The following is a 27,774-nucleotide window of genomic DNA, read 5'->3' on the forward strand; positions in this document are numbered from 1 at the left end:
AGTTTATGGGTGAAAGGTCAGTATAAATGAAATGAAAACATATGGTCAGAACTTTAACTGGAGATTAAAAATGTGGACCCCTAACTGACCTCCCTCCAAATAATGATAATTTATTATTCACAGCATTGCTGTTGAAGGACAATCATTGAGATCTGCAGCAGATTGTAGTTTCAGATCCTCTGGTGATGCAATGAGACTGAAATGAGCTCCAACTGGTTTCTCTGGTTCTAAAGAAAACAGTTCAGCCGTATTCTGGTTCTAGACTGAGACAGAGACAGTTCAGCTCTGTAATGTTCTAAAGGCTCCAGTGGGAGAAGATACTCTACTGAAATGGAGATGAAGTGTCTGTGTTGGTGGTCAATGATGTTTCTCTTGTAGATCTGCTGTAAATGAACACAGATGAAGGTGGACTTGGACTTTCTCAATGAAGAAATCTAGACAAACCTCAGAAAAGGTAACTGCTTTCAGTTCCTCACAGATATCACTGAGGAGTCCTCTGATCTGCATTAATAACAACCTTTATTATAATAACACCTTTAAACTTAGCAGCTCTCAGAGAAATTATACACAAGAATATTCAGAAAACAATAAGAATACACTGATTTAAAAGTATCAATAAAACTAGGAAAAATACAAAATCAAAAGTAATTAAAACTTAGAAATAAAGGAGCAATATTAATAAAAATTAGAATATGTCCAAAATAAAATAAGAATATGTGCAAATTAAGAAACTTAAAGACATATAAAGGGTCTTAATAAAAATCTAGTGTAAATAAGGTTTTAATTTTGAGACAATTTATTTAAAATTAGAGTGAATAAATAAGGGTAAGGGATTGATCTGGGGATCGATCCACCAGAGAGCTGCTCCTTATCAGGGGAGATCCTGTCCACCTGTGGGACGGCCTATTCAAGAGTGAAGCTCAGTTTCAGCCTCGATCAGTCTTTGAAGTTCCTACAAACGACTCGGCTGGTAACTCGGGTAGAGACAAGGGGTTTTCCTCTTGCATCTCTTTTCACTCTCTAGCAACTCAAAATCTTTCCTGTATCTTCTTGAGTTGCTACTCCTTACTACTTAAAAAAAAAAAAAAACTATTAAAGGAAGTGTTCTGACACGCTCTTGTTGTCTTTTGTGAAGTGTGAGACTAAAGAAGTCTTTTGGTTTAGGGGTCTTAAACAACGCCGGAGACCCCTTGTTTCTGTGGGCTTATTGTTTAAAGGACGCTCCTGTTGAGCTTATTCCACCTCCTTTGCAGTGGTGCAGCGGTAGCGGATTCGATCCCCACCTCGGACGAGCTTGTTAACTATCCTCGTTAAATATTTCTCTGTCTAATTGGTTCTGCATTAGGGCTCTCTTTGAGCCTGTGTTGGTGACGCACTCTTTGAATTTCCCTCTGAGTTTGTCACCCATTACAATAATGATTTAATAGGATTGTTGATTAAAATGATTATCATCATTAATGATTATCAGGATTATAGAGGTGATTAGTTCTACTGTCTGTTTATACTGAGATTCTATCAGTAAATACAATTTATTAATAATTAACTGAGTTAATCTGAGTAACTACACTGAGTAAATCTCTATTTTTATGAAATAGAGTCCTTGAGTAAATGAAGCAACTGTGATTTTAGTGTGAGGGAGAGTCAGAATTTAGAGTTTGTACATGAAAGAGGGATCAGGGAATGTCTTACTGACGTTCAACATGTTCAAGATTCATCAACAGTAAAGTTTTCACAGATGAAATGTAATGACCTCAACAGAGGTGAATCATGTGTAAAGAAGTACTGAAGACAGTGGATCATACAGAGGGCAATCACTTTTGGAACAATCTGCACACTTGCACTTGTGTGTGAAACAGAAGAACAGTGAGTCGTCATTACTCACCAGTGGACTTTCACAAGTTGACTTTCCAGTTTTCACTCAGAGCAGACTGTTTGGATTTGCTCGTCTCCTAATCACACCAGTTCAGACAGGTAGCTCAGGAGAGAGCTGTGATTGGTCCAGTTAAACATTACTCCACCCTCTTCACCCTGTAAAAGACTTTCCAGAACTTCCTTCACAGAAAAACAGAATTTACTTTCTGACTTGATGAATAAAGACATTTCAGACACAGAGAGAGCAGAACATCACTGTGGAACTCAGAAACAGAACTATATTTCAGATGAAGTTAACATGTAGACTTCACTACTTCTGTGTGTGTGTTTACAGGATTAGGTCTAATCTGAAGGAGGAGTCATGACCTCCAAAATGAACTTCTCTGAGGAGCAGCACTCACAGAAAGCTGAGAGGTGAGAGAATCATGGGATTTGGTGTAAAGACTGTATGTTCTCATCTACACCAACATGCAGGAACGTTTGTGGATCATGACTGATATTGGGTGTGTTCTAGACTGGTTCAGGGTCAGAGATCTGACTCACCTGAACCCAGCTGTGTGTCCATGAAGAGTGACCAGTCAATGGACAAAGATGGACAGTTCAGAAAGTATACCAGTTCTATTAAGATCAGGTAAGAATGATGTGAAACTGAATAATGGGATGCTTTTTCTCTGAACTCCAGTGTTTTTGAAGATTAAATGGATAAGGGGGGGATTGTAGTTTCTGAGAGAGGACAAAATAAACAAGGAAAGCACAGAAAACTGTTTTACTGCATGCAGCTCTTCATTCTGCGATGTAATTCTGCATCTAGAATAAGAGTGTTTACATAATATATCAGTGGATCTCAAACTGTAGTACACATTCTCCCAGGGGTTCTCCAAAAAAAAAAAATCTGACATTAGACATTTACAACTCCTGATCAGCAGATCCTCATTGAAACTGCTACAAGGTAATCTGAGTTTAATCTAATACCAGTGGCAGATTTCTGGTGTGAAGTGAGTGGGAATAACATCCAGCTCATGATAAACCTGCTGTAATAGTGAGGCAATTAACTCTTTATTCATTATTATTTGTATAAAGGCTATGTTGGAGAAGGTGTTTCACTCATGTTCCTTCTGCGCATCACATGTTCTGGATACACTAACTTGGTCGACTCATTACTTCATTTTGTGCTGTTGGTGTGAATGAAGTGAGTGTTTCACAGATGTGGTTCACTTTGCTGGTTGTAGTGACTTATACGTTATAGGTTTGTACCCTGCTGTGATTAGCACGTAGCCACTAGCATGTTGGTCATATATTTGTAGTGCTGCTTTGTGTTATAGCAGTTTTAAAACTAAAAGGATGATGTTACAGTGCTGTATATGATCTGAGGCTCTTGTTATTATTCTCTGTTCATTTTGCAGCTTTAGACTCTCACATGCATGACTGTCATATTGATCACTGTCTGTGCAGCTGATTTTAGATTACTGATGAAGAAATTCACTCCTGAGCAAAACTCCAGAGTGAACCACACTTTTAATACAGGCCTAACAGGCCTCCCTCTGTAACTGGGTCCTTGATTTCCTGACTCAGAGACCTCAGTTAGTCAGGATAGGTAATAACTTCTCCAGCACCACCATACTGAGCACCGGTGCTACTCAGGGCTGTGTGCTTAGTCCACTGCTGTTTACTCTGCTGACTCATGACTGTACGGCAAAGTACAGCTCAAACCACATCATCAAGTTCGCTGATGACACGACTGTGGTGGGTCTGATCAGCAAGAATCATGAGTCAGCATACAGAGAGGAGGTGCAGCAGCTAACAGACTGGTGCAGAACCAACAACCTGTCTCTGAATGTAGACAAAACTAAGGAGATGGTTGTTGACTTCTGAGGAGTGCAAGGTGACCACCCCCCACTTGGCTATGGAGTTGGTGTTGAGGGACAAGGTGAGGTTCTCTGTGATGTGGACAGTGATGTGGAGTGATTTACTGGCCCTGCTGTGGAAATCGTCAGGAGCACCAAGTTCCTCGGTGACCACATCACAGAGAACCTCACCTGGTCCCTCAACACCAACTCCATAGCCAAGAGAGCCCAGCAGCGCCTCTACTTCCTGTGGAGACGGAAGAAAGCTCATCAGCGCATAGTGAGGACAGCTGAGAGGATCATCGGGGTCTCTCTCCCCTCCATCATGGACAACTACACCACACGCTGCATCCGCAAAGCCACCAGCATTGTGAACAACCCCATCCATCCCTCACACAGACTTTTCTCACTGGCAGAAGGTACTGGAGCATCTGTGCCATCACTGCCAGACTCTGCAACAGCTTTGTTCTACAAGCAATCAGGTTTTTGAACTCACAAGGACTGATCTGAAAGTCCCCCTCACACGCACACGCACACACACACACACACACACACACACACTGTACACTCACACAAACACACACACACTCACACATACTCTACAGTCACACACACACACATACACTAACACATACTCTGCACTCACACACACACCTCCTTTGATGCTCTTTTGCATCTGGAACTTGCTGCTAATACTGTGTTTCCACGTTTGTTTACTCAAGTACCATGTATATGCTACCTCAGGAACTGCTGTGCTCATGTATTCACAGATCACAGCATTTTAAATAATCTTTGCACTTTTTTTCCATTGTATTGTTTCTGCACGTTGCACTTTGTACTGCTTATTCTGTTTCATGTTGCACCGTGTTGTTCCTTGGAGGAATGTAATTTCACTCCACTGTGTACTTGTACATAGATGGAATGACAATAAAAGTCTCTTGACTTGACTTGACAGTATTTATTCAGTTTCAGTATACCACTGCTGTTGGCAAAAACCTTATTTCTCTGTTTTTTGTTGTTTTTCATTTGACATCATTTGAAATCACCAGCTGCTCTTTACAGTGTGTCAGAATTTCATGATGAATGGACCAATAGAAATGGTACAGAATTATTGGAAAAAGTAATTTCTCCATTAATTTCCCTTAACATCCATTAACTGTAAACGTGTTTGGACAGTGACGTGATTTGATGAGTCATCATATGATAAACATTTGTAATGTTTTAAGGTGGGCTGACTGCACAAGGCTAAATGTTTTACATATTGAACTTGGCGATATGCACATGAGTGTATTTGTCTGGAGTGAGGGGGGCATCACAGCAGGAGGTTTAATGTCAGAGGGGATAAAGGATTGTTAAAGGTTTGGGATCCACTCTATTGTCCATCATATGTATATAGAATTATAGGGGGGTTTATTAGAATTCACCTGTTTAAAAAAACAACTTTAATATTCCACAATTTATTTTTTGCATGTATGATTATAACAACATTTACTTTCGTTGGTATGTTTTAGACTTATTCAGAGAAAGAGACCAGACTCACCTGAACCTAGCTGTGTGTCTATGAAGAGCGAATGGTCAATGGACTGTCCAATAAAATTCAGAGAGGAGGACAGTTCTACTGAGCTGAGGTAAAGACAGTTTATACGTTGTTATATGAGCTTTCACATTCAGCTCACCTATCTGTAACTCAGTTTGTGCTCTGTTTGAGCTGCTTATGTAGATGCTAACAGAATCTGTGAGGAAACAGATGACAAACAATCCTGCTTACATGTGTAGAGCTCTGGTTGCACAGCTGATCCATCAGCTTGGTTGTAACAACAGTGATTTGTCAGTAAGTTCTGCTGAAAATTCACAAAAATAAAAAAATCTTGTGCAAAATATTGTCACACATGCTCAAATTAATGTACTGTTAATTAATTTCCTGTCTTCTGAATGCATTGTGCTTGGTGTGTAAAGACCTTTACTTGCCTAAACAGTGATCTGATCACAGCTGGTGAAGTATGAGCAAAGATATACTGATTTATGTGAAGTTCATTTGTCATGTTCTACATGGACAAAACAACTACTGTCTCACATAAGAAATGAGCCCGTAGCACGGCATGCACTAAGCCAGGCTCAAGGAGGATGCAGGAGGCAGGAGAAGCATTTGCAGCAGCCGTGTCATCTTTATTTGTAAGCAAAAACAACCAAACAAACCTAGATAAACTGGCCACTTTTCATTAGCTTTAAGCTACAGACTTTTCAGTCCTTCTCCCCTGCTTTACACTGTCCCTGCTGTTGCTGCTCTTCTCTCTCTCTCTCTCTCTGCACTTGAGCTGAGAGGGAACGAGAGCTCATGTTTCGCCTCCCCGTCACTGCACCGCAGCTCATCTGCCCAGATCAAACGTGAGGTGTAGTGAAGTGGCCTTGCTACAGAACAGGGGGCGGGGCCTAAGCCGCAGAGTTCATCACTCGCCTCCCGCTTTTGTGCCTCTCGTTGCGGTCATCATCCCCTCTCTCATGGTTGACGTCCTCCCCCCACCTGTCTCTTAGAGATTGGGCCCCACCTTCCTGCCGGCTCTCGCAGCCGTCATCGGGTCTGGGGTGCGGGCACATTCCATAGAGCCAAAACAACAGATCATCACTCATCATATTTGAAAAGTGTTGGGCTGTAAGTCAAAATTTATTTATATAGCGCCTTTTACAACAGATGTTGTCACAAAGCAGCTTTACAAAGAATCCGGGTCCACGCCCCCAGTGAGCAAGCCTCGGCGACAGTGGCAAGGAAAAACTCCCTCAACAGGAGGAAGAAACCTTGAGAGGAACCAGACTCAAAAGGGGAACCCATCCTCCTCTGGTCGACACCGGATAAGAGGACAGACACAAAACAGTATAAGTGGATAGAGTTTAACACCACTGTGCAGTGCACCGGCCGCATCTCAGGTCACACCCTCTTAGGACAGGCAGCCGCTCAGCTCAGGGAAAGAGAGGGGGAGGGGGAAGGGGGGGTAGGGAGGGGGGATGAGAGGGACATAGTTAGGAAAACAAGTTAACCAAAGGCTCGACTAAACAGGTAAGTTTTTAGCCTAGACTTAAAGATGGAGGCTGTGTCTGAGTCCCGAACACAGACTGGTAGGTTATTCCAAAGCTGGGGGGCTTTGTATGAAAAGGCTCTTCCCCCTGACGTAACTTTATTTATTCTGGGTACTAATAATGAGCAGCACCTTGTGATCTAAGTGGGCATATCGGTTGATAATAGGAAATAAGCTCACTGAGGTACTGAGGAGCAAGGCCATTCAAAGCTTTATACGTCAGCAGAAGAATCTTGTACTCAGTGCGGAATTTAACTGGCGACCAATGTAAGGTATACAAAATTGGGCTAATGTGGTTGAATTTCCTGGTTTTGCTGAGAACTCTGGCTGCAGTGTTCTGGACTAACTGAAGCTTGTTAAGGTTTTGGCTGGAACAGCCAGAAAGCAGAGCGTTACAGTAATCTAACCTGGACGTGATGAAGGCGTGAACTAACATTTCTGCATCCTGTAGCAACAGTGCATTTCTTAATTTAGCGATGTTACGCAGGTGGAGGAAAGCTATTCTGGTAATATTGGTAATATGCTCATCGAAGGCCAGACTGGGATCAATTGTGACACCAAGACTTTTTACAGATGTGCCTGGTGCAATTGAGAAACTATCGAGATTAAGAGTAAACGTAGGCAGATTATCCCTAGCAGCTTTTGGACCAAGAAGAAGGACTTCGGTTTTGTCCGAATTTAGTAAAAGGAAGTTGCTTGACATCCAGTCTTTAATGTCTTTTACACAGTCCTCTATCTTATTAAGTTCAGTTTTGTCCTCTGGTTTAGCTGAAATATACAATTGTGTATCATCGGCATAGCAGTGGAAACTGATGCCATGTTTTCTAATGATGGTACCTAGTGGTAGCATATATAAGGTAAATAACACGGGTCCTAAGACAGAGCCCTGTGGAACACCATACTTTACTCTTGTGAGAGCTGATGGTTCACCATTTACATTAACAAACTCAAAGCGATCACTAAGGTAAGATTTGAACCACGAAAGAGCTTTACCTGTCACTCCTACTAGTTTCTCAAGCCTGTCTAATAGAATGGAATGGTCTATTGTGTCAAAAGCTGCACTAAGATTGAGTAAAACCAGTAAGGATATGTTTCCTTTGTCAGCGGATAATAAAAGATCATTTACAATTTTCACTAATGCTGTTTCGGTACTATGGTGAGGCGTGAAGCCGGACTGAAATTTTTCATATATATTACTCCTATGCAGATGGGAACATAATTGTTTTGCCACTGCTTTCTCTAAAATTTTTGATAAAAAGGGAAGATTTGAAATAGGTCTATAGTTTGATGGCTCAGAGGGGTCAAGACTAGGTTTCTTTATTAAGGGTTTAATTACACCTAATTTAAGAGATTTTGGAACATACCCGAGGCTGAGAGAAGAGTTTATTATAATTAGAAAGGGCTTAGTTATTTCTGGCAAAACATCTTTAAGTAAACCTGTAGGAATAGGATCTAGTATACAAGTTGTTGTTTTTGAAGATGAAATAATTTGGACGAGCTCTGTTTGCTGGAGTAAAGTAAAAGACTCCAGCGTCTCTGTAGTGGTTATACTGCACTCTAGATCTAGATTAGGTTTATAGGACACTGCATTGCAATGCTGCGCATTTTGAATTTTGTGCCTAAGTAAGTAAGTAAGTAAAGTTTATTTATATAGCGCTTTTTACAACAGGTGTTGTCACAAAGCAGCTTTACAAGGAAATCAGCATTACAGAAAGAAATCCGGGTCCAAGCCCCCATGAGCAAGCCAGTGGCGACAGTGGCAAGGAAAAACTCCCTAGGAACAGGAAGAAACCTTAAGAGGAACCAAGACTCAGAAGGGGAAACCATCCTCCTCTGGTCGACACCGGATAGTAAACATTGTTAGTACAAAAACAGGTGGAGCAATGATTAATTTGATTAGTTTAGTTCATGCAGCAGCAGCGGCGGCAGCATCAGCATCAGTGGGGTCAGGTTGTGAGGGTGAGGTTTGCATGGCGTAGTACAGCATGGAGCTTGATGGTGGTCAAGCCGGTCCAGAGGGCTGGCGAGCAGTGGCACCCGATCAAGGCAGAAGAGGCAGCAGCATCAGACGCACAGGATGGGCAGCTGTTCAACTCGGCAAAGGAAATGAAAGAAAGGAAAAACACACAGAGAGTCAGTTCTGTAATGGGTGATTGATGAATTTGATTAGTTTAAATGATTGATTAGTTCAAATGATTAATTTGATAAGTTTAGTTTATGCAACAGCAGCATCGGTGGGGTCGGGATTGTGAGGGTGAGGTTTGCATGGCGGTGTACAGGAAGAAGCCAGCACCTTGTGATCTAAGTAGACATGATGGTTCACAGTGAGGGAGAAGTTCACTCAAGTACTGAGGGGCGAGTTCGTTTAGAGCTTTATAAGTCAGTAAGAGAATTTTATAATCAATGCGAAATTTAACCGGTAACCAGTGTAAGGTTGATAAAACTGGGCTGATATGGTCGAACTTTCGGGTTCTAGTAAGAACTCTGGCTGCAGCGTTCTGGACTAGCTGAAGCTTGTCAAGGCTTTTGCTGGGACATCCAGACAGCAGGGCATTACAGTAATCTACAGTAAAGCCTTGAAGTAATAAATGCATGAACTAACTTTTCTGCATCCTGTAGAGGCATTTCTCAATTTAGCAACATTGCGGAGATGCAGGAAGGCTGTTCTAGTAATATTATTTATGTGTGCGTCAAAGGACAGATCAGGATCTATTATGACACCAAGGCTTTTTACAGATAAGCTTGATGCAACTGAGTAATTGTTAAGTTTAAGTGTTAAATTAGACATTCTATTTCTAGCCGCTTTTGGACCAAGAAGTAGAACCTCTGTTTTATCAGATTTAAGAAGGAGAAAGTTACTCCACATCCAGTCTTTTACGTCTTGTATACAGTCTTCAATCTTGCTAAGTTTAATTTTATCATCCGGTTTGCTTGCTAAGTATAACTGTCATCTACATAACAGTGGAAATTTATGCCGTGTTTACTAATAATGGAGCCCAGTGGTAGCATATATAATGTGAATCTGTAACATTCTGATCACCGTAGAGTCTGATTGTAGAAAAATATTAGTTTCTGAGTTTGGAGTGAAACTTACTTAAAATGCATTAACAATGATACATTTACTCCTCAACCCCAACTTACAGATAATACTACATCAAAGGGACTTTTACTTTTATCACAGAGCACAACCTGACTCTCTCTCTCTCTCTCTCTCTCTCTCTCTCTCTCTCTCCCTCTCTCTCCCTTCACAGAAAGATGTGTAAGCGTGCACTAGCAGAGTGTACCGTGATCAGTCTCAGCACTTTTTTTCTCACATAATATCACGTTTTGCTTTATTTTTGTTTGTACAGATTATTTCTAAATTGTGAAGCGGAAAATGAAAAAGTAACTCAATTACTCAAGTAATTTAACAATAAACTACTTATTCCCTCATACTTCAGTAATTTCTTTTATTAACGTTTTTACTTGTACTGACATAAATGATCACTACAGTAACAGTACTCTTCATCTTTAAGTAAATATTTTCAGTACTCTTTCCATTCCTGTACATAAATACACACATTTCTTTATGAGCAATGAGGGAATAATATGTGAATACTGTAGACACTAATAAAAGTCAGACTAATTATGCCTTTACCTGGAGTGTATATCATCATCTCACTGTAAGTCTGCTCAACTCTATATAAAATATTATGGTTAAAAATCTGATTCCCTATGGCGATTATCATTGGGATGTTACAACAGCATTGAATAATGCGGAATATTTAACTAAATTACAGCTCTTGTGATCTAAAATTCTGCACTTGTTCAAATTGCAAACATGATCAGTCATTCAGTCATACATGGCAATATGTGATATTTGTGTTCAACCTTCAATTTCTTTTTTAAATTAAAATTAATCATTATAAAATCATTTAATTATATACTCAGTTAAAAAATTCTATGTGATTACATTAAAAAAAATCGATTTACAGTCTGCAGGCAGAAGTGCCACTAGGAGACCAGCAGTAAGGAGTTAAACTCATCAAATAAACAGAAAATGTGCACTCAAATGTCCAGAAAAAATGCCATAATTGTGTGTTGTCCATCAGGATATTGTGATATTTTATTTTCACTGAGAAAGCCTATAAAACATGTAATTTAAGTGGTACAGACTTCTGCATACAACTATAAGTGTCTGAGGAAATACAGGACATTAATATTCTGTAATACATTAAAGCCTCTTTATTGTGCCATTCAGGTTGTTCACAATATGCTACTGATAATTTTATGTTTTCTAACAGAGTCCAGAAAGAGAATTTAGATATTGCAAGGAGAAACATGGAGACCATATTCAAGGTGTGTGTTTGTGTGTGTGTGTGAGAGAGAGAGAGAGAGAGAGAGAGAGAGAGAGAGAGAGACTAATGTAATACGCAGTTTAACTTGTGCTAAAGAGCAGTAATTGTGGGTTCTTTCTTATATGACACATTATAAATGAATTTCTCAATATAAACGGGACTCTTTATTCATTAGATCCTCCCACCTACACAATCCCCAATGTTTATTTTCCTAACATGAAGGTGTCTAAGGTTTCATTTTGATTTATTCTCCAAAATATGTAGTGTAATGTCACATTTTTAAAAATGTAGTAAATAAGGAAATGCAGTAAATAATATCTTGAGAAAAAACTACAAATAAGTGTAACTGTAGCCATAATGATTTCTACTAAAAAATAAAATAATAATAATAATGATGCAGACCCTTTCACACTGCTAAGAGGGCCCCTATTTCTTTGATCCCCTTAATCAGGAGCTGGAGCACAAAGTCATCTCTCTGGTGAAGACTCAGCTGAAGTGGTTTGTGAAGCTGCTGAGTCTGGATTACCCAGCATGCTCTGAGAGAGAGGTGGAGGATGAGGAGGATCAGAGCAGTGTCAGAGAGGGGGCGCTGAAGATCACACTGACCATCCTGAGGAACATGAATCAGACTGACCTCGCTAACACACTACAGAGCAGTAAGACATCAGGGTCATGTGATACTCATCATATGAATTAATATCAAGAGTTTAAATTATCATGACAATGTAATATTAGTAATACTCATCACAGAACTATTAGGTTTAATTAGGTTACCAGTCTTTTTGTGATGTCACTGTAGTGTGTGATTTTTTTTTGTGGCAGTGCTGAAACTAAATGTTAATATTTAACATCCGGTGTTATTGTTTTAATCAGAACTGTCTCCTTGTCACAAAAAGCTGAAATTGACATTGAAGGAAAAATTTCAGAAAATTAATGAAGGAATCTCAAAATCTGGAACCTCAACCCTACTGAATGAGATCTACACAGAACTCTATGTCACAGAGGGAGGGAGTGGAGAGGTCAATAATGAACATGAGGTCAGGCAGATTGAAACAGCATCCAGGAGACCAGCAACAGAGGAGAAACCCATCAAATGTAATGACCTCTTTAATGACAAACCCATCAGAACTGTGCTGACTAAAGGAGTCGCTGGAATTGGAAAAACAGTCTCTGTGCAGAAGTTCATTCTTGACTGGGCTGAAGGAAAAACAAATCAGGACATCCTCTTCATATTTCCACTTCCTTTTAGAGAGCTGAATCTGATGAAGGAGAAAAAACTCAGTCTGGTGGAGCTCCTTCACCAATTTTTCAGAGACATAGAAGAATTAAAACCAAGAGACTATCATCACTACAAAGTCATGTTCATCTTTGATGGTCTGGATGAGTGTCGACTTCCTCTAGATTTCCAGAACAATGAGAGCGTATCTGATGTAACAGATTCAGCCTCAGTGGATGTGCTGCTGACAAACCTTATCAAGGGAAATCTGCTTCCCTCTGCTCTCTTCTGGATAACCTCTCGACCAGCAGCAGCCAACCAGATCCCTCCTGAGTGTGTTGACCTGGTAACAGAGGTACGAGGGTTCAGTGACCCTCAGAAAGAGGAGTACTTCAGGAAGAGAATCAGTGACCAGAACTTGGCCAATAAAATCATCTCACACATGAAGTCCTCAAGAAGCCTCTACATCATGTGCCACATCCCAGTCTTTTGTTGGATTGCAGCCACTGTTCTAGAGAGAGTGTTGGGTGAAGCAGAGAGTGGAGAGATCCCCAAGACTCTGACTCAAATGTTCACACACTTTCTGATCTTTCAGATCAAACACAAGGACCAAAAGTACCATGGGAAATATGACACTGATCTTCAGCAGACTAGAGAGATGATTCGGGCACTGGGAAAACTGGCTTTCCAACAGCTAGAAAAGGGTAATCTGATCTTCTATGAGGAAGACCTGAGAGAGTGTGGCATTGATGTCAGAGAAGTGTCAGTGTACTCGGGAGTTTGTACCCAGATCTTCAGAGAGGAGTTTGGGCTGCACCTGGGGAAGGTGTTCAGCTTTGTGCACCTGAGTGTTCAGGAGTTTCTGGCTGCTTTATATGCATTTCTCTCCTTCATCAGCAGAGATGAACCAAAACAACTGAACACTGATCTCTCTGGTATTTTAAAAGAATCCAAAATGTCAGACGTCCTCACATCTGCAGTGAACAAGGCCTTACAGAGTGAGAATGGACACCTGGACCTTTTCCTCCGTTTCCTTCTGGGCCTCTCACTGGAGTCCAATCAGAATCTCTTACGAGGCCTAGTGACACAGACAGGAAGCAGCTCTCAGAGCAAAGAGGAAACAGTCCAGTACATCAAGGAGAAGATCAGGGAGAATCAATCTTCAGAGAAAACAATCAGTCTGTTCCACTGTCTGAATGAACTGAATGATCATTCTTTAGTGGAGGAAGTCCAGTCATACCTGAACAGAGAAGGGTCCAGTGGTCTTAGTGGAGCTAAACTCTCTCCTGCTCAGTGGTCAGCTGTGGCATTTGTGATGCTGAATTCAGAAGAAGATCTGGATGAGTTTGATCTGAGGAAATATGATCCATCAGAGGAGTGTCTTTTGAGGCTGCTGCCAGTGGTCAAAGCGTCCAGAAAAGCTGTGTGAGTATTTGTGTTCATGTTTGTTGTACTGCAATGTTTTTCCATGGAAATAAGGGATTAATACATTCTACTTTTAAATATGTTAATAAATCTTCTCTTTACATGACATTTTCCTGTTACTGTGATTTAATAAAAACAAAGCTACCTCTTTGTTTCTTTGCTATCTGATCCAATCTAAATGATCTGTCATGGTCTCCTGGGTCTAGGCTCCACATTTTACTGTTTACACCACCCTCTTGTCTCCTTATCACCTTAGATATGTGTTTAGAATTCAATGTTTGCTTAATTTAATAATGTTTAATTTAATGTAATCTGTAATTACATTGCTAATATTTATACATGATTTCAATTTTCAAATCTATTGCACACAATGCATATATTATAGATTGAAATGACTAAACACATTTTGTGACTCCATATTACTCTGAAGTCAGCTCCAGTGTTCTTACTCACATTAAGCATTCTGCACATATCACACCAACAGTCCATCAGCAAAATTATGAATTAAATATTTTTTTTAAATGAACAGTAACTGTAAAAGAAGTTTGAGGGTGAGAAAGAAATACCTGGCTATAACTATCTGGCTGAAAATGTACTTATTTACACATAACACATAAATTAACACATAGAGGGTAACATAATTTCATTCTAATTCCCCTTATTTAAACTGTACTGTGCACTCTATTTACTTTGTCTTTACAGACTAGCCAGCTGTAATCTCACCACAAGATCTTGTGAAAAACTATCATCAGTTCTATCACCAAACTGTTCCCTGAAAGAGCTGGACCTCAGTAACAATGACTTAAAAGAAACAGGAGTTGAGCTGCTCTCTGCTGGACTGAGGAATTCACACTGTAACCTGGAAACACTCAAGTGAGATATCTGTAAATTAAATCTTTAGTAACAAGCTTTAGCTCTTATACACTATATGGTCAAAAGTTTTGGGACAAATATCCTAATCATTGAATTCAGGTGTTTCATTCAGTCCTATTGCCTTATAGTCATGCAGTCTGCCTTTCACACACATTGGTAAAAGGCTCATTTTAAAGAGTTCATTGAATTCTGGCACTATTGAAACAAGTCATCTCACGAAATTTTCTCCCTCCTAGATATCTCACAATTGACTGTAAGTGGTATTATTGAAAAGTTGCCATTGCTCTGCTCTATCAATAACTGCGTGAGTTCCAAACCTCCTCTAGTATTAACATCAGTACAAAAACTGTCTACCAGGAGCTTCATGGCAGGATTACCTTGGCCAAGCAGCTGCATGCAAGTCTTACATCACCAAGCACAATGTAAAGTGCCTCCACTGGACTGTGGAGCAGTGGAAACATATTCCGTGGAGTGATGAATCACGCTTCACTATCTGGCAATCTGATGGATGAGTCTGTGTTTGGCGAATGCCAGGAGAACGTTACCTGCCTGACTGCACTGGGCCAGCAGTAAAGTTTGGTGGGGGAGGGATAATGATATGGGGCTGTTTTTCAGGGGTTGGCCTAGAACTCTTAGTTCCAGTGAAGGCAAATCTTAATACTTCAGCAGACCAAGATGTTTTGGCCAATTCTACGCTTCCAACTTTGTGGAACAGTTTGAGAAAGAGCCTTTCCTGTTCCAGCATGACTGAGCCCCAGTGCACAAAGCAGCTCCATTCTGACCTCACGAATGCTGTTCTGGATGAATGAGCAAACAATTCCCACAGACACACTCCAACATCTTGTAGAAAGCTTCTCAGAAGAGTGGAAGCTGTTATAGCTGTAAGGGGGGGAACAACTCCATATTAATAGGTGTTCCAAAGTTTTTGGCTTTTGTAATATTTGCACATTTTTATTAAAAAACACACCATGGCAACTACTGCAATTTACTGCAGCATTCGTCAGATTGTTCAAACTAAGAATTTAATTTAACAAAAACTGTACATATAACATTATTGGATCTTGAAATAATTAATTTGCTTTAATTTGCATAAATCATGCTGTCCTTTCAAGCCTTTATCAAGATTCTCACAACAAAATGTTTATGAATACCATCTCACCTGAATCACACTTAATTTGAAAGCTCATGCCTTCATCACCTCACATTTAGATTACTTTAAATCTCTTTTCATTATCATTTCTGCTAAAACACAACACAGTATTAAGTTAAACAAGGCAGAAGTTGATGTAAAGTGCTTTTTGAAGTTTGGGTTGATAAAAAAATATTGTTTTTGTTAATATGCTGTATTTGCTCTGTCTTTACAGACTCGCTATCTGTAATCTCACCAGAAAAACCTGTAAAAATCTAGCAGAAGCTCTACAATCAGTAAACTCCTCCCTGAAAGATCTGGACCTGAGTAACAATGACCTTCAGGATTCAGGAGTTGAGCTGCTCACTGCTGGACTGAAGAATTCACACTGTACATTGGATATACTCAGGTGAGAATTCTGTAAAGTAAATCTAAAATAGAAATTAGATTAGATTAGATTAGATTAGATAATCCTTTATTAATCCCACAACAGGGAAATTTGCAGTGTTACAGCAGCACAGAAGACAGAGCAGCAGGAAATATACAAACAATATATAAAATAGAATAAACAATAAAAGTATAAAGATATATATGTATATGTACAGAGATTACAAGAAAAATATACAAAGTATTAAATTTAAATTTAGAAATGTAGAAATGTATGTATTGTAGTGAGTATTGCACAATGAATAAAATAGCAAATAAATAAACAGTAAATAAATGGAGAAATACTGCACTTGACATAATTGCACATAACGCTGGTAAACATGTTGACAATGATCCGCAGTGAATATACTACGCATGGTGGATTGAGATATTGCACACAGTAAAGTGCTATGGCAGTGATGTTGAGAGTTCTTGCACATGGAAAGTAATTGTAAACTACTGTCTACTGAGTGCCGTGACTGTTATAGAGTCTGACAGCGGCTGGGAGGAAGGACCTGCGGTATCTCTCCTTCACGCACCGCGGGCGCCGCAGCTGGGCACTGAAGGAGCTGCTCAGTGCTGTCAGAGAGCAGTGCATGGGGTGGGACAGGTTCTTCAGCATGTTTGTTAGCTTAGTCCTCATTCTCCTGTCCCCCACCACCTCCACTGGGTCAAGAGGACATCCCAGGACAGAGCTGGACTTCCTGATGATCTTATTCAGTCTCTTCCTGTCAGCAATGGAGATGCTGCTGCCCCAGCACACCACTCCATAAAAAATGGCTGATGCCACCACAGCGTCGAAGAAGGTCCTGAGAAGTGCCCCCTGCACGCCAAAGGACCTGAGTCTCCTCAGGAGATGTAGCCTGCTCTGGCCTTTCCTGTAGAGGGCAGCTGTGTTGTCAGTCCAGTCCAGCTTGTTGTTGAGGTGAACACCCAGGTACTTATAGGACTTCACATTCTCAATGTCCATTCCCTGGATGTTCACAGGCACCGGAGGAGAATGTTTAGACTTGCAGAAGTCCACCACCAGCTCCTTGGTTTTTCCTGCGTTGATCTGCAGGCAGTTCCTCTGGCACCATTCCACAAAGTCCTGCGTCAGTTCTCTGTACTCCCTGTCATCTCCATCTGTGATGAGGCCGACGATAGCAGAGTCGTCAGAGAACTTTTGCAGGTGACAACTGGCAGAGCTGTACTTGAAGTCTGCAGTGTAGAGGGTGAAGAGAAAGGGAGCGAGAACAGTTCCCTGTGGAGCCCCCGTGCTGCAGACCACCGTGTCTGACTGACAGCCCTGGGTCCTCACATATTGCCGTCGGTTAGTGAGGTAGTCCAGGATCCAGGTGGTGAGGTGATGGTCCAGGCCCGTGCACTCCAGCTTGTCCTTCAGCAGTGTGGGTTTGATGGTATTGAAAGCACTGGAGAAATCAAAAAACATGATTCTCACAGTGCTCCCAGCATTCTCCAGGTGACAGAGAGAGCTGTGTAGGAGGTGGATGATGGCATCCTCCACTCCAATGCGAGATTGGTAGGCAAACTGCAGTGGGTCCATTGAAGAGCTCACCAGGGGGCGCAGGTGGACAAGAAGCAGTCTCTCCAGGGTCTTCATCAGGTGAGATGTCAGCGCCACCGGCCTATAGCTGTTGAGGTCTTTGGGGTGTGGGGTCTTTGGCACTGGCACCACGCAGGATGTTTTCCACAGCTGTCGGACTTTCCCTAACCTCAAGCTGAGGTTAAAGATGTACCTGACCACGTCACACAGCTCGTTCGCACAGGTCTTGAGAAGCCTTGAGCTGATGGCATCTGGACCTGCAGCCTTCCTGATCTTCATCCTCCTGAGCTCACTTCTCACCTGGGATGTTGTGAATGTTAGGCTGGAGTAAGGGAGAACAGTGCTGGGATGTATGTCAGCAGGAGAGCCGTCTGATGGTGGCTGTGTGTTGAAATGAAGGGGGGTGGGTGCAGGAGAGGGGGGAGGGCCAAATGCTGGTAGTACCAGACAGGGAGAATTCAGCAGTGATGTGCCTGTGGTGGGGGGAGCAGGCGAGTGATCAAACCTATTAAAGAATAGATTGAGTTCATTCACCCACTTGTGGTCCCCCTCAGCCCGGGAGTCGGGCTTCTTGTGTCCAGAAATAGTTTTGAGGCTATTCCAGACTCCACTGACATTATTCTGCTGCAGCTGGGCCTCCATCTTTCTCCTGTAGCTGGCTTTCCCCTCCCGGATCTTCCTTCTCAGCTTCCTCTGCACAGATCTCATCTCCTCCTTCTCTTCTTCTCCTTCAGGAGGGCCTTTATATCAGGATTAATCCAGGGTTTGTTGTTGGAGAAACACCGAATGGTCTTGGTGGGTACGGTATTCTCCACACAGAAGTTGACATAGTCCGTTATGAAGTGTGTGAGGCCATCAATATCTTCCGCATAAGGATCACACATCTCCTCCCACAGTGTTGTGCTGAAACAGTCTTTCAAAGCCTCTTCAGACTCTGCAGTCCATTTCTTCACTGTGCGGGTGATGGTTGGTTCTCTGTGTACAAGTGGTTTGTACACAGGCAGGAGATGAACTAGGTTGTGATCTGATCTTCCCAGGGGAGGGAGGGGTAGGGAGTTATATGCCTCCTTTGTATTGGCATAAAACAAGTCCAGTATTTTATTGTCTCTGGTGTGGCAGGTGACATACTGGGTGAAGGTAGACAGTGTTGCGGATGGAGAAGAATGGTTAAAGTCCCCAGAGATCAGGAGGAGGGCCTGTGGGTGCTGGGTCAGAATCCTGCTCACAGCTGAGTGCAGGACGTCACAGGCAGCGTCAGCGTTAGCAGACGGAGGAACGTACGCAGCTATCGCGATAGCATGCGAGAATTCCCGTGGCAGATAGTAAGGTCTCATGCTAACGGCTAACAGTTCAATGTCCTTACAGCAGATTTGCTCTTTAATAGAGATGTGTCCAGAATTACACCATCTATCATTCACAAATACTGCCAGTCCTCCTCCTTTCCTCTTACTGCTCTCCGCTGTCCTGTCCGCCCATACGAGGTGAAAGCCATCCAGAGAGACGAGTGTATCCGGAGTTAGCGTAGTTAGCCAGGTCTCTGTAAACAGCATGACGCTACACTCACGGAATTCCCTCTCATGCCGGGTCAGCGCCGCTAACTCATCCATCTTATTTGGAAGAGATCTCACGTTCCCCATGATGACAGAGGGAAGGACTGGTTTGTAGCGTCTTCTCCTCGCACGGCGCTGAGCCCCTGCGCGAGTCCCCCGTCGCTTCCTCCTCAGCTCGCGGGGGATCTGGGGTCGCTCCCCCGGGAGTGCCGCTGTGCCCCTCAGCGCTATCAGCTGATCCCTGGTGTAAACAAAGAGATCCCGCCGGGAGCACGCTGGATCCGCTCTCGCGTGTGAAATGCACGAGAAAAAAAAAATGAAAAGAAGCGCAAACTTCACAAGTTTAATGTCCATGGTGTACAGACAGTGTGAAAAGTACTCAGGTTTAGAAAGTACTATAAAAGAAAGGAAAAATGAGAGGAAAAAAAGCTCACAGTGAGTAAGAGCTGCTGTAACAGGCTGCCCCTCGCGCAGCGCCGGAAGTATTCGTAAGTAAAAATAATCTTATACCATGTCAGGTGGCATGGTGGCAGGTAAAAAATTTATGGCAAAGGTAAGTTGCAGATGCTGGTTGCTTTCCTGATACAGTGTGAGTTCTAAATGATCTCCAAGGATAGTAGCTGGACCCTGATGATTTTCTGGGCACTAGTGATGATCTGCTGCAATACTTTCCTGTCAGCAGGTACCACACCATAATGCAATATACTAGGGTGCTTTTAGTTTTACAGAGACAGAAGATCACTAGTAACTGTTGGGACATCACAGCTTTATTAAGTGTCCTTTGGACATACAATCTCAGCTGTGTTTTCTTTACCAGCTCAGTGTTGATATTCCATGTTAGGTTACATGAAATGTGGACAACCATTGTTCTATTTTGGTTCAATGGCTGTGATTTTTAATCATCCTTCTGGCATTAAAGCTTTTAACTAAAGCCTTATCTGTGAGCATCTGGTTCAGTTTGTCACCATTACAGGATACTTTGCCCTCATGTAGACGGCGGACACAGAGGTGGTTCAGAAGGTCCTGAGCAACCATCATCAGCAAGTGTTGGCGGTTGTTACTCAGTCGGTTGGTGACCTTTTTTTTCACCTTCTGTTTTAGATCACCTTCATGAAGGTCAATCATATGGAGAACTTTTGTGCAAGCTCAAGCAAGGCAATTGCTCGGTGTGTACATATGCTCTGGAATTCCACACTCTAGCTGTTGGTTGTGGCTGGAATGAACCTGCTATCTTAGTAGCATTTTATAATGGACTCAATCCAGATGTATTTACTGAACTGGCATGCAAAGATGATGTTTTGACATTCGATCAACTTATTAAGCTTGCTGTCAGGCTAGATCAACTGCACTAGAAACACCCTTTGCAGAAAAGTTCCCCTCACTCTCACATGATGTCAAGTTCCAGTCCCAGCTCCAGTTACTGTACCAACTCTAGTTCCAGCTCTGCTCCTGAATCCATGTAGTGTGATTCATCAAGGCTGTCCAGAGAGGAGAGGCATCAACAACTTTATGGAGGTTTGTGCATGTATTGTGGTGTGGAGATGTGTTCCCTGGAGTGAAAAGTTTTCGTGTGGAAGACTTCACTGGCCTGCACAGAGTCCTGACCTTAACCTGATACAACACCTTTGGGATGAATTAGAGCAAAGACTGCAGGCCAGGCCTTCTCATCCAACGTCAGTGTCTGACCTCACAAATGCGCTTCTGGAAGAATGGTCAAAAATTCCCATAAACACACTCCTAACCCTTGTGGAAAGCCTTTCCAGAAGAGTTGAAGCTGTTATAGCTGCAATGGGTGGGCCGACATCATATTAAACCCTATGGACTAAGAATGGGAAGCCACTCAAGTTCATATGTGTGTGAAGGCAGATGAGTGAATACTTTTGGCAATATAGTGTATATCCTGGTACTCAGAAACAGAATAATAGTTTTATCATGTTGTAAATAGCAGTGTAAAGATATTGCGTCAGTTTGTGTTTTTGTCCTGTCATGTTGTAACAGTGGCAAATGGAACCAGACACTAGCAGCAGAGGCTTGAGTTAAGATCTTTAATGATCTTTTGGGTTGTCCAAAATCACAGTTGATAAACTGAAGCAGAAAAATCAAAAACCAGAAGCCAAAACAAAACTAAAGGGTACAGACAGAATCAAAGTCATAAATAGAAAACTGGTCATACATGGGAAATCAGTCAGGAACAGAGAAATGCTCTGTATGCACAGTGTGACGATATTTCACAAGAAATCTGAGCTAAAGCCTGGGCTTATATACTAAACCAACAGACAAGTGAAACAAGGAACAGGTGTGAATGATCAGTAGTCTGGAGAAGCTGAGTGATGATTGGTTAGAGTCTTGAGTCACATGATGGAGTAAGGAGTTCTGGGAACTGTAGTCGGAGGCGGCTATGTTGGCTGTGGGCTCAGCCGGGCCAGAGAGAGGCTTGACATGTTTTATATCAGTGTTAATGTATATTTACAGAGTTTGATTTTTGCTGCGTTAGATCGGTACTGCAACTGATTTTTGTTTTGTGTAAATGAAATCTGTTCCTCTTTTTCCTTCTTTTCTGCAGATTGTCTGGTTGTATGATTACAGATGTCGGTTGTTCTTCTCTGGCTTCTGCTCTGAAATTAAACCCCTCCCACCTGAGAGAACTGGATCTGACCTATAATCATCCAGGCAAGTCTGGATTGAAGCTGCTGTCTGATCTACTACAGGATCCGTACTGCACACTAGAGAAACTAAAGTGAGTTGCCGACTTACTGTTCTTATACACAAACAATTCACATAATATACAAATTACTGACTATAATGTTTTGCTGTAGACGTCTTGGTCTTCATGGTGAGGTGGCGATGTTGTTATTCTCAACATGACTCTAACTAGCTTGATTGCACTAGTCAACTGACTGGTAGCTTTGGAAGGGTTTTATGAGATTCAATGTGGAAACATGGGCCAGATTACTCAATCAGCAGTGACTGGCTTTCAGCTGACCTCAGAACATCTGTGACTTTGCTCATAGGTGCATACTTTGTTTATGTCTGATGACTAGTATTTGCATCAACCAAATCTTCATTCTTACTGCATTCGCTCCATTGACAAGGGGCCATGAGCCCATTGCACGCACTCATTAATTGGGGCCACGAGCCCATTGCAAATTTATAAATTACATATTGCCAGGTTAATCATCTTAGTATGGACTTGATTGTATGCCATGAAGAACTTAATTTGTTGACCCTCTTTGGTCAGTGAATGCTCCCAAGTGTCAAATTTTGTGGATGTTTTTGATGTTTCTATAAATGTTTTTCTATCTTTCCAGTGCATAGAAATATGGATCAAACATAACCTGAATCCACTGTAAAACAAAATGACCAACTTATTTTTTTCTTCTAAACCTTTTAATGTTAATTACTAATACACATTTAGTAACACTATTTCTTATATAATTCTCAGTTACTTAGACGAATCTAGGTAAAATCTAACCCTAACCCAGTCCTATGGACTGATTAGTCTTTCAACCCAAAATGCTTCCCAACATTTATAGTGGTTTTGTTGGGTTCTCTTTAATAACTCTTATTTTTCATTTCTAAAGATGATTCTCTTTGCAAAATTATATTTTAGTGTCACAAGAAATGTGAATTCATAATATATTGATAAATTAATATACAGCTATACTCTGCTAACATGACTCAAAGATTAGGACTATTGACTTGGGAATTAAGACTCACCTTCACTGACTCAGGATTTGAATTGAGAATCTACTGTCTTGACCTAGGGCTTGACTTGGGACTTAAGTGTGAAGACTTGAGAGTTACTTGTTACTTGCAACAATATCTAGCCAGAATGGATAGAAAAGCAAACTCCTTTACCTTCAGAAGAAATAGAAGGACCGATGTGCTGACTAGTAGCCCCTTTAAAAATTAAAACAATGAAATGTTAAAAGCTAAAACAAAATCATTCTTTTGGCATTTTTATGCCAGGGGTATTGCTGACTTTGTCTGAGTTTAGTAACGTTTTTGGTGAGATTTATATTAGTCGTGGGAGCTGACTGGAGATGGAGGGAGACAAGTGTTCTCCTCTTCGTCACTATCCATGTTTAGCAATGTAAATTGCAATACCTTTCAGTTTAGTCGTAAGAATAATACAGGTGCATCTAAAATAAGAAACAATAAAACAAATCACACAGAATTATTGAAATGTCAGCTTACTTTCTTTTTTGTTTTGTACATCCATTCTCTGGTATCTAGACTTTCTATATCAACTTTTTCACTTCTTTTGACTCACAAGTAATATTCATGAGCTTTTTTATAGCTTTCTGTGTGAAAAATGTGAATATAAAACAATAATTCAGACATGAATCATTCCACTTGCAGAATATGGGTTTCCATTCATATTACCTTAACATTTGCTTTTATGTCTTCTATACAACAAAATTTCCATATAAAGTAGCAATTATCATAAACAATTCATAACATTATCAATTCAAATCAAAATAACTATGGAAACATATGTTTTTATAAGTTCAAACTGTCAGCATTAGACAACTGTACACTGAATTTCTGAACTGTTTAAATGCATTAACATGATGTAGTACTGGGCCACCCCTGTGCTCCATCTTAAGATTAGGGGTAAAACAGGGTGCACTCTGTTTGGCGCATCACTTGCTCTAAAGCCTTGTCAGTTTTACAGACCATATTTTAAGCTGTCCAAGAAAATTCTTGAAAGAGAGGCAGGATACTCCATATATATTTGTTTCTTCACTAAGGTGTACCAACCCCTGCATGTTATAACCAATGTATTTCCTTCCAAAATTTTACTGCAGTAGTCCACAAATAATAACAGCAGACTGGGGCCCCAGTCAGCATGACCTTAAACCAAACCTACACTGAGAAAGATGGTTATGGCTACAGACAACAACATGGAATTGTCAAAAATGGGTGCTGTTATTCTGCCTTTTAGGCTTGCTGGCCCAATATACAACAGGAACAAATTTAGCTCATTAGCTTTCCTCTTCTCAAAATCATCGACAGCTCTGGGTTTATGATTAAACTCAGAAGGATCATGTGTCCAATAATTCAACAGCTGTGCAGACACTTCTTTTCTGACAGCTGGGACTTATCGAGTGTCCAAGGGTTCCTTCACCCAGAAATACAGAGGTTTGTGCGTTACTCCTTAGCACTCCAGGTTTTTTGGTTTTTGATGACCAAAATAGATGCCTGTTACAAATGGATCCTTGTTTCATTGTTTTCTGGTTTTACACTGCTCAATGAGTCCTGAAATTGCCGAGAACTGAGCACTTGACTGAGCATCTAGATTTATTTGTAATGATACAGCAGTGGGCAAGTCAAACTCCTTTTCCTTCACATATGTTAAAATGCCATGTTTTAGGCTTAAGTGAAAATAAATGAGACATTTCTGGCTTCAAAATTTGTTTTTGTTTTAAGAAATGTTCTTGAATCTTTTGGTAATTCTGGGATGTTTGGGGAATTAATCTTCAATAAATCTGAAAACACTGCATGAGCAATTTGTCTTCTGACTGGCCAGTCAATTAGCTGAACCTGTAAATCTTCTGCTTCTTCTGAGCTTTCAATAGAGAAAGCTTTATGGGTTTCTCTTCATCACTTTCTTCATAACTCTCTCATGCATCAAATATATCCTTCTGGTATTCTCTTCCTCTCTTCCTGAAGATGATGATCCTAGTTTCTGTAAATCTTGAGCTATACCACGGTGAATTCCTCTGTGTTTGCTCCAGTGACTGGAGATGTTCTTGTTGTTTTGTTATTTAGATAGATAGATAGATACTTTATTGATCCCAAAAGAAATTTAGCAGCCAGTAGCAGTCACACAACACAGGACAGGAATAAGAATGTAAACAATATAACAGGAAGAATAAATATAAAAAGATCCTATCTACAGGCATATATAAAAATCGAAAAGTACGAGTACTGAGATGAAAAGACGCAGTGCAATAATGACTGTACAAGGAGGCACAGGTAACGGCATACAATGACAATGCTGAATAAATATGCACATATATTGGTACCAAAATAAAGTGTCTACTGAGGAGTGTCCAGATGTGCAACATGTGCAGTAAGGTGTCCATATGTGCAGACGGATAAAAAGAAGAAGATACTCATAGACTGTACCCCATAATGAACTAGAGTAATTTACTTTAAAGTTTTACCTTGTACCGAGAATTCTACTGAATATTTAAGTTAGAGTTCACCTGAGAAAGAAAATACATTTCATACAAGTCTTGTAATACAATAAGAATTACACATTAACATCGGAGATTCTGCTTTGTTTTTCTAGCAAAAGGGTAGCTGTAAGCATGTAAGAAACGTAACCACAAGAATGTTCACAAACACTTAAAATAAGAGCAACATCTATACAAAAACAATTCATATATATGAATCAATATAATTAATTGCCATTCAGATTACATCTGTAAATCATTATTAGGTAAATGAACCCAACCCAGGTCCCAGTGAATTACATTGGTGTAAAGCAGGCTTCTTTAATACAATAATATCATAGATAATACATACTTATCTATGACACTTGCTAATGATAATGGTAATGCTAACATGACAATAGGAAACTACAAAGCTAGCATAATTATTGTTATTGGTTTTTTGTGTTTGGATAAGGTAATTTAATAGGAGCCCCCCTTGAGCAGCTATATGTATTTTCACTAATGTTAACTAAATTAATTCCAGACACAAGCTGTCTGTTTATCTATTTTACCCCAACTATTCTGTTCTCTGAAGGTCCACCTTAAAATACAACAATCAATCCTGCTAGAAACAAAGGCGTGGATGAGTTTCTCCAGGTCTGCTTTAGTCAGAAAATCTCTTATCCTGTTGATGTTTTTAAAATGATAAAAAGCTGATTTAGTAACTGCTTTGACACAACTGATAAAACTGAGATCAGAATCGATTAGTACACCAAGGTTACGTATTAGTACTTTAGATATCAGGGCTCTTGAATCCAGATGTGCAGCTAGTCTTTGCCTCTCATTGCTATTTCTAAATAAAATAATCTGTTTTATCTTTATTGAACTGCAGAAAGTTTTGTCCCATCCAGTTAGTGATGTGCTCAAGGCACTTACATTGTGAGTCAAGGGGACCATAGATGCTGTTATAGTCATTATAAAAGTTATTATTGAATGTTTGAACTATTTTACATGCCTTTTATTTTTTTTTAAAAAAAAGACTATATAAATAGTGCTAACTAACCTAGCAGTATGGTTTAGAGCTAACTTGCTCAGCAAAGTGATTTAGAGCCAAATAGCATATCGAGCTAACTAACCTAGAAGTGTGATTTTATGTTTTAACTGGACTGTAATGTCTGAAGGGCGCTTTAAAAAAAGTACAAAATGATCTGTTTTATTCTTTATTTTATTTTAGTTTTGATTTGATATGAAGTTTAATGAATGTATAAATGTGTGTGTTTGTTCTTCAGGGTGGATCATGCAGGGAAGATCAGGATGAAACCAGGACTGAAAAAATGTAACTATATACACACAAAAACTGTACACATGCACACACATAATACATCATACAACCACTCAATATATATACACTTTTTAGAGTTCTCTCTGTCACCTCTAATCTGTTTGTGTGTGTGTACAGATGTATGTGATCTCACTCTGGATCCGAACACAGTGCACAGTCTTCTTTCTCTGTCTGAGAGGAACAGAAAGGTGGAGCGTGTGGAGGAAGATCAGTGTTATCCAGATCATCCAGACAGATTTAAACACTGTGTTCAGGTTCTGAGTGTGGAGAGTCTGACTGGACGCTGTTACTGGGAGGTTCAGTGGAGCAGAAGAGCTGTTATATCAGTATCATACAGAGGAATCAAGAGGAAAGGAGGCAGTGAGGACTGTGGTTTTGGAATCAATCATCTGTCCTGGAGTCTGAACTGCTACCATGACTCTCGTATTAATTACATTTACTCTGTCTGGCATAATAATCAGAAAACTGACCTACCTGCACCCCCCTCTCCCTCCAACAGACTAGGAGTGTATCTGGACTGGGGGTCTGGCACTCTGTCCTTCTACACCATCTCCACTGACACACACACACTGACCCACCTACACACATTCACCACCACATTCACTGAGCCGCTCTACGCTGGATTTGGTGTTTATTCTTACTCCTCAGTGAGTCTGTGTGAGATAGAATAACCTCAACAGAGAGAGAGAGAAATAGAGCATGTTGTTAAAAATGTGTTGTTTTGTCAGTTTGATTTTTTCTCTTCAATGTGAGTTCAAAAAAAAATTCGCTAAACAGGACAGAAATACATGTGTTTATATATGAGATACATTTCAGATTCACTGTTACAGAAACACATTTATGATGGTGGTAAAAAGCTACACATCCGTAGCTTTTTACCACCATCAGCTGAAATCCAAAACAAAGTGCTCTCAGCCCCACATGATGCAGGAAACTCTGACAGTATAACTATGGTGGGCACTGTCCTATTCATACACAC

At 40.6% G+C, this 27,774-nt stretch overlaps 1 protein-coding gene across 1 annotated transcript; it reads left to right on the plus strand.

Annotated features, from left to right (window-relative positions):
* The first annotated feature begins 269 nt into the window (after positions 1 to 269).
* Positions 270 to 27,476, plus strand: LOC118801921 (NLR family CARD domain-containing protein 3-like). Its single transcript, XM_036562327.1, has 12 exons — positions 270 to 454; positions 2,207 to 2,286; positions 2,387 to 2,503; positions 5,228 to 5,344; positions 11,071 to 11,125; positions 11,576 to 11,780; positions 11,998 to 13,765; positions 14,468 to 14,638; positions 16,003 to 16,176; positions 21,853 to 22,026; positions 26,743 to 26,789; positions 26,913 to 27,476. The coding sequence occupies exons 2-12, from the start codon at positions 2,234 to 2,236 to the stop codon at positions 27,464 to 27,466; spliced, it is 3,435 nt and encodes a 1,144-aa protein (XP_036418220.1). The 5' UTR covers positions 270 to 454; positions 2,207 to 2,233; the 3' UTR covers positions 27,467 to 27,476.
* The last annotated feature ends 298 nt before the right edge of the window (positions 27,477 to 27,774 follow it).

Source organism: Colossoma macropomum, unplaced genomic scaffold (genome assembly GCF_904425465.1).
Source record: "Colossoma macropomum unplaced genomic scaffold, Colossoma_macropomum, whole genome shotgun sequence".
NCBI classification, from domain to species: Eukaryota; Metazoa; Chordata; class Actinopteri; order Characiformes; family Serrasalmidae; genus Colossoma; species Colossoma macropomum.

Excerpts from the sequence above, each read along its gene's own strand:
- LOC118801921 (XM_036562327.1), top strand. The coding sequence starts at position 2,234 with ATGACCTCCAAAATGAACTTCTCTGAGGAGCAGCACTCACAGAAAGCT. Across the intron at positions 2,504-5,227 it reads ACCAGTTCTATTAAGATCAG|ACTTATTCAGAGAAAGAGAC; the intron begins GTAAGAATGATG and ends GGTATGTTTTAG. Across the intron at positions 11,126-11,575 it reads ACATGGAGACCATATTCAAG|GAGCTGGAGCACAAAGTCAT; the intron begins GTGTGTGTTTGT and ends CCCCTTAATCAG.